Raw genomic sequence first — 13,442 nt, 5'->3', positions numbered from 1 at the left:
GACCACCACCCTTATCTCAGGACCACCATCCTTATCCTCAGGACTACCATCCTTAGCTCAGGGAGTGAACCTGGTTAACTCTGATGTCAGGTTGACCTGTGAAGCCCTTGACACATGAATCTTTGCACAGGGACTAGTTAAGTGCATTATTTAAACGATAGTAGTAGTTGGTATCACTTAGATAAGGTTAGAGTCATTTAGCAGAAACAAAGTAACCATCACTAGCAGCACTAGGAACATCTAACCATCACTAGCATCACCGACCCCGGGGCTACTACCTGGTGCCTGGCCAAGGGGGTGGGCAGGGTTAGCTGTCATGTTAACGTGGTGTTAGCGGCATTAGCGTTACTGTGATGTTAACAGTGTATGTTTGTTCAGGCATGGTGAACTACAGCGAGGTGTCGGGTTAAGGGTTAGGGGTCATGTTATTGTGATGTTAACAGTGTATGTTTGTTCAGGCATGGTGAACTACAGCGAGGTGTCGGGTTAAGGGTTAGGGGTCATGTTATTGTGATGTTAACAGTGTATGTTTGTTCAGGCATGGTGAACTACAGCGAGGTGTCGGGTTATCCTCTCGTTCAGCACTGGAAGCTCCGCTCCGTCCAGTACCACGTCAAGCTCAACCAGTGGGTGCTGTCGCAAGGTACCGGTCTATATACATACTATATACCTATCATACCATAACGTGTCTATATCATTATATAAACATATTATACATAACATATCTACATCATTATATATACTATATACCTACTATATATAACATATCTATAAGCCTATCATTATACATACTGTATACCTTATACATATATATTGTATCTCTATCATTATACTATATACTTATTATACATGATCTATATAATCTTATATACTATCTACTTATTTGACGGCAGAGCCGTCCGCCTACTCTGACACTTAAACTACTACAGACATCTTAACTTGGTCAATTTTCAATGTTAACCTTCGTTCAAACCATTTAACAAATCAACACACAACACAAATTCTGAAAAACGAATTTCGATAACCTTTATACTTTCTTCAGAATCACAGTTTAAGTTCCAAGTTTTCAGTCGCTCTCATTGATTTATGCTGAGGTGAGAGCGTGAAGGACGTGCAGGCAGTGTTGCCAGATTGGGCGTTTTTTCCCGCCAAATTTAACTACTTTTTACGACGTTGAGGCAGCGGTGCTGCCGCTAACTTTATCCCTGATGTTAGCATTTTAACAACCACACTCTCGCAGTTCGTTAGGACGAAACACATTCTAGTTATTATCTATAACCATATACTTATAATATATGATGTGTCTTATTAGATTTGATATTATTATATATATAACTATATTTACTATATATACTATACACTTATTATTCATGATTTGTCATTATTATTATTATATATAACAACCTCATTTACTGTGTATACTTTATACTTATATACTATACATACATGGGTATGGTATTTAGGCAATGGTAAAGGTGTTAAGGGCACATGGTAAAGGTGTTTAAGGGAACATGGTTAAGGTGTGCAAGGGGATATAGTTAAGCTGTTTAAGGGGACATGGTTAAAGGTGACCTATTATACCACCAGCTAGCCGTTAATAGCCGTTTTGAAAATCTGCCTCTCCTCTCTCCTCCTCCTCCTACTCCCCCTCTCTCCTCTTCTCCTCTCTCCTCTCTCCTCCTACTTCTCCTCTTCTCCTCTCCCCTCTCTCCTCCTCCTCCTCCTCCTCCTCCTCCTCCTCCTCCTCCTCCTTAGCCTTCAGCTCGGCCCTCCACTCCCTCGATGGGCGGACCCAGAGGAGCGACTTCGTCTCCATCCTGGCGGAGTTTGGGAACCACTATGTCCAGGAGGCGGTCTACGGCTTCCAGGAGACCTGCACCATCTGGTACCCCAACAAGCAGGTCCAGAGGCAGCTGTGGCTGGAGTACCAGGACATCAGCAAGGGTAGGACTCTGGAGGACTTCTAGACCAGGACCTTCTAGACCTGGACCTCAGGGTAGGACTCTGGGGGGTTCTGGACCAGGACCTTCTGGACCAGGACCACAGGGTAGGACTCTGGGGGGCTTCTAGAACAGGACCTCAGGGTAGGACTCTGGGGGGCTTCTAGAACAGGACCTCAGGGTAGGAGTCTGGGGGGTTCTGGACCAGGACCTCAGGGTAGGACTCTGGGGGGTTCTGGACCAGGACCTCAGGGTAGGACTCTGGGGGGTTCTGGACCAGGACCTCATGGTAGGGGTCTGGGGGCTTCTAGATAGCTTTGCATTTTTTTAACTTGACCCTGTTTTTGAACCTGACCCTTGACCCCCCATTAAGTTGTTATCTATCTTATCTATCTATTGTTGGTCTCATTGACCCTCAACGTCCTATAGAGAGTCCTTAAGAACTGGGGCTTAAGAGCTACCCTTAAGAATGTTGAAGGTCCAACAGACAGAAGGCCAGCCTGTGAATAAGGCTGTACCCCTCGTTCAGACCTGGAGGGGCTGACGCTGAGCTATAGCGCCCCCTTTGGTCGGATGGAACCAGACCTTGGACCTGCTTACCAAAAGTGTTGTAGACTAATTTAAACATTTGGAAATCAGGGGCTAAGCTCGGGTTAGCTAACCCTAACCCCACGATAACATCAGCTATCCACTAGTTCTACATATTAATAATAATATAAAATACAACAGGTATCGACTAGTTCTACATATTAATAAATATATAGAATACAGCAGGTAACGACTTGCACTCCATATTAATAATAATATAAAATACAACAGCTATCCACTAGTTCTACATATTAATAATGATATAGAATACAACAGGTAACGACTTGCACTACATAGTAATATAGAATACAACAGGTAACGACTTGCACTACATATTAATAATAATATAGAATACAACAGGTAACGACTTGCACTACACATTAATAATAATATAGAAAACAACAGCTATCCACTAGTTCTACATATTAATAATAATATAGAATAAGCTATCCAATTGTACTCTGTGAACACCTGAAAATATTAATAATGATATAATAATATAGAATACAATCGGTATCCAAAGATACTCTGTGAACACCGGATAATAATACTATAATAATAATAATAATAATAATAATAATATAATAATAATAATAATAATAATAATAGTACAACAGGTATCCAAGAGTACTCTGTAAATAACTGCGGGTAATAATATTAATATCCACATAAGAAATGAATGGTGCCTAGTTGGTATGCCTCCCCTTCCAAGGCCCTGCTGCTGTTGCCATGGAAACACTGCTGCCCTAGCAACGGGAGAAATTCATCCAAAAATATGAAATCAGGTTATTTTAATCAATTTGGACTCTTAACATTAACAAGGAAACAGTACAGAGTACAGACAAAATAACACACACACACACAATGTGGGTTATATGTGATCTGATGAGGAACTATGAGATATTATGGTCTGTCTGATTCAGCTTATCGTCATGGTATCACAAAGGGGTTAATAGTCATGGCAACATGAATGGAGGGATGACCCCCCCCCCCTCTGTCCTCTCTACTGTCTGTTCTACTCTCTAGTCTCTCTTCTCTCTCTCTCTCTCCTCTCCTCCTCCTTCTATCTCTCTCTCTCTCTTTCTCTCTCTCTCTCTCTCTCTCTCCCTCTCTCCCTCTCTCTCCTTCCTCTTTTCCTCCCTCTCTGCCCCCTCTCCCTAATCCCCCTCTCTCTCTCTCTCTCTCTCTCTCTCTCTCTCTCTCTCTCTCTCCTCTCTCTCTCTCTCTCTCTCTTCTCTCCTCTCTCTCTCTCTCTCCTTCCTCTTTTCCTCCCTCTCTGCCCCCTCTCCCCTAATCCCCCCCCCCCCTCTCTCTCTCTCTCTCTCTCTCCTCTCTCTCTCTCTCTCTCCTCTCTCTCTCTCTCTCTCTCTCCCTCTCTCTCTCTCTCCTTTCTCTCTCCTCTATCCTCCCTGACTCTCTCTCCTCCCCCTCTCTCCACTCTCTCTCCCCACTCTCCTCCCTCTCTCTCTTCCACATCTCTCCACCCTCTCTCCTCTCTCTCTCTCTCTCTCCTCTATCCTCCCTGACTCTCTCTCCTCCCCCTCTCTCCACTCTCTCTCCCCTCTCTCCTCCCTCTCTCTCTTCCACATCTCTCCACCCTCTCTCCTCTCTCTCTCTCTCTCCTCTATCCTCCCTGACTCTCTCTCCTCCCCCTCTCTCCACTCTCTCCTCCCCCTCTCTCCACTCTCTCTCCCCTCTCTCCTCCCTCTCTCTCTTCCACATCTCTCCACCCTCTCTCCTCTCTCTCTCTCTCTCCTCTATCCTCCTCCCTGACTCTCTCTCCTCCCCCCTCTCTCCACTCTCTCTCCCCTCTCTCTCCTCTCTCTCCCCTACTCTTCACCTCATCTCTTCAGGGATCTATTTAGTCTCCTTGACTCTCCTCCTCTTCGGAGAGATGTAATCGCGTTGCTCTGCTTCCCGAGGTCGACTCGGTCGTCGTGGCGATGAATTGTAAACATCCTGTCTGGGCAGGAAGCTGATGGAATGAGCCGCTGGTCATGTATTCATCACGGGATGGCAGCATGTAGCGCGCTGTTATTGAGGATGTTGTGGAGGATGGGATGGAGGCGGAGGATGTGGTGGAGGCGGAGGATGTGATGGAGGATGTGATGGAGGCGGAGGATGTGGTGGAGGTGGAGGATGTGATGGAGGATGTGATGGAGGTGGAGGATGTGGTGGAGGATGTGATGGAGGCGGAGGATGTGGTGGAGGTGGAGGATGTGATGGAGGATGTGATGGAGGATGTGATGGAGGCGGAGGATGTGGTGGAGGTGGTGGAGGTGGAGGATGTGATGGAGGTGGAGGATGTGGTGGAGGTGGAGGATGTGATGGAGGCGGAGGATGTGGTGGAGGCGGAGGATGTGGTGGAGGCGGAGGATGTGATGGAGGATGTGATGGAGGATGTGATGGAGGATGTGATGGAGGCGGAGGATGTGATGGAGGTGGAGGATGTGATGGAGGATGTGATGGAGGATGTGATGGAGGCGGAGGATGTGATGGAGGTGGAGGATGTGATGGAGGATGTGATGGAGGCGGAGGATGTGGTGGAGGCGGAGGATGTGATGGAGGATGTGATGGAGGTGGAGGATGTGGTGGAGGTGGAGGATGTGATGGAGGATGTGATGGAGGATGTGATGGAGGATGTGATGGAGGTGGAGGATGTGGTGGAGGTGGAGGATGTGATGGAGGATGTGATGGAGGCGGAGGATGTGGTGGAGGCGGAGGATGTGATGGAGGCGGAGGATGTGATGGAGGATGGGATGGAGGCGGAGGATGTGATGGAGGTGGAGGATGTGATGGAGGTGGAGGATGTGATGGAGGATGTGATGGAGGTGGAGGATGTGATGGAGGTGGAGGATGTGATGGAGGTGGAGGATGTGATGGAGGTGGAGGATGTGATGGAGGTGGAGGATGTGATGGAGGTGGAGGATGTGATGGAGGCGGAGGATGTGATGGAGGTGGAGGATGTGATGGAGGTGGAGGATGTGGTGGAGGTGGAGGATGTGGTGGAGGTGGAGGATGTGATGGAGGTGGAGGATGTGATGGAGGTGGAGGATGTGATGGAGGATGTGATGGAGGCGGAGGAGGTGGTGGAGGTGGTGGAGGTGGAGGATGTGATGGAGGCGGAGGATGTGATGGAGGTGGAGGATGTGATGGAGACGGAGGATGTGGTGGAGGTGGAGGATGTGATGGAGGTGGAGGATGTGGTGGAGGTGGTGGAGGTGGAGGATGTGATGGAGACGGAGGATGTGATGGAGGTGGAGGATGTGATGGAGGTGGAGGATGTGATGGAGACGGAGGATGTGGTGGAGGCGGAGGATGTGATGGAGGTGGAGGATGTGATGGAGGTGGAGGATGTGATGGAGGTGGAGGATGTGATGGAGGTGGAGGATGTGATGGAGGATGTGGTGGAGGTGGAGGATGTGATGGAGGCGGAGGATGTGATGGAGGATGTGATGGAGGTGGAGGATGTGATGGAGGTGGAGGATGTGATGGAGGATGTGGTGGAGGTGGAGGATGTGATGGAGGTGGAGGATGTGATGGAGGTGGAGGATGTGATGGAGGATGTGATGGAGGCGGAGGATGTGATGGAGGCGGAGGATGTGATGGAGGCGGAGGATGTGGTTGATGATGTGAAGGAGGATGTGATGGAGGTGGAGGATGTGATGGAGGTAGAGGATGTGGTTGATGATGTGATGGAGGATGTGATGGAGGTGGAGGATGTGATGGAGGTGGAGGATGTGATGGAGGTGGAGGATGTGATGGAGGTGGAGGATGTGATGGAGGATGTGATGGAGGTGGAGGATGTGATGGAGGTGGAGGATGTGATGGAGGTGGAGGATGTGATGGAGGCGCATGTCTTTAAAGGGGTGTCTCTAGTGGACCGTACCATGTCTTTAGAGGGGTGTCTCTAGTGGACTGTACCATGTCTTTAGAGGGGTGTCTCTAGTGGACCGTACCGTGTCTTTAGAGGGGTGTCTCTAGTGGACTGTACCATGTCTTTAGAGGGGTGCCTCTAGTAGACTGTACCATGTCTGCAGAGGGGTGTCTTTAGTGGACTGAACCATGTCTTTAGAGGGGTGTCTCTAGTGGACTATACCATGTCTTTAGAGGGGTGTCTCTAGTGGACTATACCATGTCTTTAGAGGGGTGTCTCTAGTGGACTATACCATGTCTTTAGGGGGGTGTCTCTAGGGGACTGTACCATGTCTTCAGATCCATTCATTTTTTCAAATTTCAAATTTGTAGCCTAATGTATTATAATAATCTGTATCATAATGTAATATTGCTTACAATAATGTGTTCTTTATCATACTTATGTACGCAGGCTGCATGCCAAGGTCAGGGTGATAAGATAATTATATTATTATTATTATTATTCATTATCCTTCATTAAGGAGAGTAAATAGATGGTGAGGCAGCGGGCACTATTCAGACTGAGACCATGAATATTAAACCTGTGTGTGTGTGTGTGTGTGTGTGTTTCATGTGTGTTTCCTCTCGTCTCCTATCATTGATTTATCTCCAAGACCTATAGCAATCTGTAGCGCACAGCATGCTAGCACACAGCTAACGCAGCCTGTAGCGCACAGCATGCTAGCACACAGCTAACGCAGCCTGTAGCGCACAGCATGCTAGCACACAGCTAACGCAGCCTGTAGCGCACAGCAGGCTTGCTTACATCATGCTAGCGTACCACAGGCTAACCTGCATCCTGCTAGCCTACATAATGCTAGGCTATTCCACATCATTCTAGCCTTCATGGCCGCACACACAGACACACACACACACACACACACACACACACACACTGATGTCACATGGAACCACCACCATTACCAAAGGGGGGGGGGGGGGTGGGGGGGGTCATAAAGTGTTTAGTTAACGAGACGGCTCGTTAGAGGAGTTGCTCGTTAAGGGCCTTGATTGGCTGCATATTGTCCTGGCTAACAGTTATGGCTTCATAACGTCACGGGTGACCTCACCAAGAGGTCATTCCCCCTAATGACACGCTCACTCTCTCTCCCTCTCCCTCTCTCTCCCTCTCTCTCCCTCACTCTCTCTCTCCCTCACTCTCCCTCTCTCTCCCTCACTCTCTCCTTTGGATTTCATTGTCTTTCTGCTTCATTCCCTGAATAAGGCTGACAGCCACAGTTACATGGATGTCCATTGCATTAATTCTGCAACCTAAACCAAGTATTTATTCTAAATGCAGTACTTAGTACTCGAGCACGGAGAGGTTATGAAGTACTTAACCAGGATTCTATAGATGTTATGTAATACTTTACCAGCAGTATGTAGATGTTATGAAGAACTTTACCAGGAGCCTAGATGTGATGAGGTACTAAGATGATGATAATAAGGAATCAGATCCACTCGTAGCTCTGACGTCGTCTGGATCGTGCAGACATTTCATAATCATATCTGAACACACAAACAGGTGATTTAGTTTGCTTCAGTTCATACTGTATTATCCTCTATGTACTGAATATGATTTAATAATACCCTTTAAGATCAGTAAAGGAGCGCACAGCCCATCCTAGGTCCTAGGGATCCTTCCTACATATAGACCATATGAACCCATCCTAGGTCCTAGGGATCCTTCCTACATATGGGTCCTACATGTAGACCTTATGAGTGCCTGGTTGAGTGCACAGTGAGGAGGTCATGGAGGCTGTTTAGATGTGATTTACACCTCTAACCTGGAGATCCCAGGGCTGAATCCATCTCTAACACACCCGAGAGCTGCCAGCCTGCAGACTCTGGCTGGTTGGAAATAGCTAATACCTGTCGCCCCCAGCGGCGCCGGGTACATCAAGTTAATGACTCTACTGCTCAGAGGCACCAGGGAGTGAACTACAGACTCTACTGTCTCTATTAGACTCTACTGCTCAGAGAGAGGGAGTGAACTACAGACTCTACTGTCTCTATTAGACTCTACTGCTCAGAGAGAGGGAGTGAACTACAGACTACTGTCTCTATTAGACTACTGATCAGAGGAGAGAAGTAGTGAATTACAGACTCTACTGTCTCTATTAGACTCTACTGTCTCTAGTGAGACTCTACTGTCTGTAGTTAGACTATACTGTCTCTATTAGACTCTACTGCTCAGAGAGAGGGAGTGAACTACCGACTACTGTCTCTATTAGACTACTGATCAGAGGAGAGAAGTAGTGAATTACAGACTCTACTGTCTCTATTAGACTCTACTGTCTCTAGTGAGACTCTACTGTCTGTAGTTAGACTATACTGTCTCTAGTTAGACTCTACTGTCTCTTGTCACTCTACTGTCTCTAGTTAGACTTTACTGTCTCTAGGTGGACTCTACTGTCTCTAGTTATATAACCAGGCTGCGTTCTGACGGTTTCTATAACCAGGTATTCTGTACTACACTGCAGTAGATCTACCTGTTGCCATGGTTACATGTGCTGGCATCTTTTTCTACAGAAGAAAGATTGGTGAAGATTGCTGTGTGTGTGGGGGGGGGGGGGGGGGGCTGTGGGTGATGTTATCTCCACCTGACCTCTCTCACTCAAATCTATCTTCATCAATGTGTCGGATGATTCACCTCCTCCCCCCTCACCTCCTCTTCCTCCTCTTCCCTCACCTCCCTCACCTAGAAAGAAGGAGTGACGGGGTAGGGAGCAGGATGAGGAGGTAGGGAGCAGCAGGGGGAGGAGGAGGTAGGAAGCAGGAGGAGGAGGTAGGGAGGAGCAGGGGGTGGAGGAGGTAGGAAGCAGGAGGAATGAGGAGCAGCAGGAGCAGGGTGATCTGGTATGTGTTGGGTCCGTATATAAGCGGAGGTCATTGGAGAGTGGAGGTCATCTGACGCTCTGATGGAACCACAGCTCCCCCCAGTGGCCCAGGCTGGTGCCTCCCCTCAGGCTGGTGTCTCCCCCAGTGGCCCAGGCTGGTGTCTCCCCCCCATCAAACATATATATGGTACATGTCAGATGTATATATGTATAGGGGAGGAGGGAGAGGAGAGAGAGGCAAGAGAGAGAGGAGAGAGGAGTACGCTCATTAAAAAGAGAACAGAGTAAGAAAGTGATCTTTAATGTTTGTCTGCTTCTAATAATAGTATCTCCCTCTCCTCTCTCCCCCCCCCCCCCCCCTCCAGGTAAAAGGGGGGGGGGGGAGAAAAGTGATCTTCGATGTTTGTCTGCTTCTAATAATAGCATCTCCCTCTCCTTCTCTCCTCCTCCCTCTCCTTCTCTCCTCCTCCCTCTCCTTCTCTCCTCCTCCTCCTCCCTCTCCTTCTCTCCTCCTCCTCCTCCCCCCCTCCCCCCTCCAGGTAACTCCCCCTCGGAGGAGTCGGAGGAGCGGGACAAGGAGCCGCGGACCCTGACCTACCCGGCCTACATGGCCAGCCTGCTGGACTCGGGGTCCCAGCGCGTTGTGGGCGGGGTCCGCATGGACTGCTCCAGCCAGGGCCAGTGCCCCCCCTCCTGCCACCTCTGTCACATGTCCCCCTCTTCCCCCTCCTCCTCCTCCTCCTCCTCAGCGGGGGGCCGGCAGCAGTCCGAGCCCGTCCTCCTCCAGATCACCCGGGCAACGCCCATCGTGGAGCTGGTGTCCAACAACGAGACCTATCAGGTGAGAGCATGCTGTAGTCCCTCTCCCCTGCAGGAATCCAAGATGAGCATGTTGTTGTCCCGCCCCCAGGCCCTACAGGAAGCCATGATGAGCATGTTGTTGTCCCACCCCCAGGCCCTACAGGAAGCCATGATGAGCATGTTGTTGTCCCACCCCCAGGCCCTACAGGAAGCCATGATGAGCATGTTGTTGTCCCACCCCCAGGCCCTACAGGAAGCCATGATGAGCATGTTGTTGTCCCACCCCCAGGCCCTACAGGAAGCCATGATGAGCATGTTGTTGTCCCACCCCCAGGCCCTACAGGAAGCCATGATGAGCATGTTGTTGTCCCACCCCCAGGCCCTACAGGAAGCCATGATGAGCATGTTGTTGTCCCACCCCCAGGCCCTACAGGAAGCCATGATGAGCATGCTGTGGTGCTCGGGGAGAGGTGATGTCATCGATGACTGGTGCCGCTGCGACTCCAGCGCCTTCGGGGCCGACGGCCTGCCCACCTGCGCCCCCCTCCCCCAGCCCAGGTCAGACCACGACCTCTGACCTCTGTTAGGGGCTAGGGTCAACCTTTATCGTATTAAGGATTAACCTTTGACCTGTGTAAGTGGTGAGTGTTAGGGTTGACCTTTGACCTGTGTTAGTGGTGAGTGTTAGGGTTGACCTTTGACCTGTGTTAGTGGTAAGTGGTAGGGTTGACCTTTGACCTGTGGTCCTGCAGGCTAAGGCTGTCCCACACCTACGAGCCCAGCAGCTCGCTGGTGATCGTGGAGTGGAACCACGCAGAACCGCTGATCGGAGTCCGCATCGTGGACTACCTCATCAGCCAGGAGAAGGTCACGGAGAGGAGCGACCACGGCAAGGTGGAGACCGGTAAGTAGAACCCCTCTGAGACATGGTACGCCCAACGAGAACCCCCTCTGAGACATGGTACACCCTACGAGAACCCCCTCTGAGACATGGTACACCCTACGAGAACCCCCTCTGAGACATGGTACGCCCAACGAGAACCCCCTCTGAGACATGGTACGCCCAACGAGAACCCCCTCTGAGACATGGTACGCCCAACGAGAACCCCCACTGAGACATGGTACGCCCAACGAGAACCCCTCTGAGACATGGTGCGCCCCACAAGAACCCCTCTGAGACACGGTACGCCCAACGAGAACCCCCTCCCCTCTGAGGCATGGTACGCCCCACGAGAACCCCCTCTGAAACATGGTATGCTCCACGAGAACCCCCTCTGAGACATGGTACGCCCCTCGAGAACCCCCTCTGAGCTATGGTACGCTCCACGAAAACCACCTTTAATGAGTACTCTGTATTGTACTGAGTACTGAGTACTCTAATGAGTACTGTGTACTGTGTGTCCAGAGTCTGTCCTCAGTCTGGTGGATGACGTCCTGTCGGGGGCTAAGTCGCCGTGTGTGATGCTAGGAGACGTCCCCGACCTCCAGGCCTCCACCCTCAGCCTGATCATCCGCTGCCTGGAGGCCGACACCACCTACATGTAAATACACCACTTACAACTACATACACCACCCACACGTAAATACACCACTTACATCTACATACACCACCTACATGTAAATACACCACTTACATCTACATACACCACCTACACGTAAATACACCACTTACATCTACATACACCACCTACACGTAAATACACCACTTACATCTACATACACCACCTACATGTAGATATACACTCCACCTATAGACACCACCTACATGTAGATATAAACACCACCTACATGTAGATATAAACACCACCTACATGTAGATATATACACCACTTACTTGTAAATATAAACTATATATATACATCTCTAAATATATACTATATCTATACTATTGCATATCTCTGATTTGGCCACTAGGTGGCTGTATCTTCAAAGATAATTATCCTCCACTGTGTGGGTCTCTGTGTCTGTCTGTCTGTCTGTCTGTCTGTCTGTCTGTCTGTCTGTCTGTCTGTCTGTCTGTCTGTCTCTGTATGTCTCTGTGTGTGTGTGTGTGTGTGTGTGTGTGTGTGTGTGTGTGTGTGTGTGTGTGTGTGTGTGTGTGTGTGTGTGTGTGTGTGTAGGTTCAGGTTGTGGTCAGTGGACAACACAGGTCGGAGGTCGGGTCCCAGTGAGGTCACCATCAAGACCCCGTGCCCGGCCGTGGACGACGTCAAGGCCCAGGGTGAGACGACGAGAGACGATCCAACCCCTAAGACTACCTAACACCCCTTCTTCCTCCTTCTAAAACTGGCCCTGACTATCTAACCCTGACTATCCAACCCTGACTGTCTCACCCTCCCCAGAGATAGCGGATAAGATCTACAACCTGTTCAACGGCTACACCAGCGGTAAGGAGCAGCAGACGGCCTACAACACGCTGATGGAGCAGAGCCCGCCCACGCTGCACCGCGTGCTCTACCACTACAACCAGCGCTACCACGGCTTTGGGGAGTTCACCTGGCGCTGCGAGGACGAGCTCGGGCCCAGGTACTAACCCCGCACCTAACCCTAACCCTATACCTAACCCACACCTAACCCCGCACCTAACCCTAACCCCTCACCTAACCTTATACCTAACCTGCACCTAACCCACACCTAACCCACACCTAACCCTGCACCTTACCCTAACCCCTCACCTAACCCTAACCCTATACCTAACCCACACCTAACCCCGCACCTTACCCTAACCCCTCACCTAACCCTAACCCTATACCTAACCCACACCTAACCCTGCACCTTACCCTAACCCCTCACCTAACCCTAACCCTATACCTAACCCACACTTAACCCCGTACCTAACCCCGCACCAAACCCCGTACCTAACCCTAACTCTATACCTAGCCCCCTACTAAGCCCACACCTTAGCCCTGACCCGCGGCTCTGTCCTCAGGAAGGCCGGTCTGATCCTGTCCCAGCTGGAGCAGCTGTCAGGGTGGTGCCGGGGCCTCCTCCAGGAGCCCCGCATCGGCCTGCGCCGGATGTCCCTCCGCTTCCTGTCCTGCCGCTACAGCGACACCAAGGCCTTCGGCCTCAACTGGGTGGACCTCGGCCAGGACCTCCGCAAGGCCTGCGAGGACCAGACCCTCGCCGTCATGTACAACGACTATGGCGAGGCCAGGGACCTCTGAGAGACCTGGGCCCCCAGGGACCTCTGAGAGACCAGAGGCCCCCAGGGACCTCTGAGAGACCGGAGGCCCCCAGGGACCTCTGAGAGACCTGAGGCCCCCAGGGACCTCTGAGAGACCGGAGGCCCCCAGGGACCTCTGAGAGACTGGAGGCCCCCAGGGACCCCAGAGACCTCTGAGAGACCTGGGCCCCC

General features: G+C 50.5%; 1 protein-coding gene across 1 annotated transcript in view; it reads left to right on the top strand.

The window, feature by feature from the left end:
- Positions 1–13,384, top strand: part of astn1 (astrotactin 1) — a 68,450-nt gene extending 55,066 nt beyond the window's left edge. The window contains exons 16-24 of the mRNA XM_060058634.1: positions 418–643; positions 1,756–1,944; positions 9,823–10,124; positions 10,509–10,642; positions 10,837–10,988; positions 11,490–11,625; positions 12,205–12,305; positions 12,427–12,610; positions 13,014–13,384. Of these exons, the coding sequence (XP_059914617.1) occupies positions 418–643; positions 1,756–1,944; positions 9,823–10,124; positions 10,509–10,642; positions 10,837–10,988; positions 11,490–11,625; positions 12,205–12,305; positions 12,427–12,610; positions 13,014–13,251 (1,662 nt within the window). The 3' untranslated portion in view covers positions 13,252–13,384. The remainder of the gene's footprint in view (positions 1–417; positions 644–1,755; positions 1,945–9,822; positions 10,125–10,508; positions 10,643–10,836; positions 10,989–11,489; positions 11,626–12,204; positions 12,306–12,426; positions 12,611–13,013) is intronic.
- The last annotated feature ends 58 nt before the right edge of the window (positions 13,385–13,442 follow it).

This window comes from Gadus macrocephalus, chromosome 8, assembly GCF_031168955.1.
Source record: "Gadus macrocephalus chromosome 8, ASM3116895v1".
In the NCBI taxonomy this organism is placed as follows: Eukaryota; Metazoa; Chordata; class Actinopteri; order Gadiformes; family Gadidae; genus Gadus; species Gadus macrocephalus.
The sequence above is the reverse complement of the archived record's forward strand: the minus strand, read 5'-3'. Positions and strand labels throughout refer to the sequence as shown.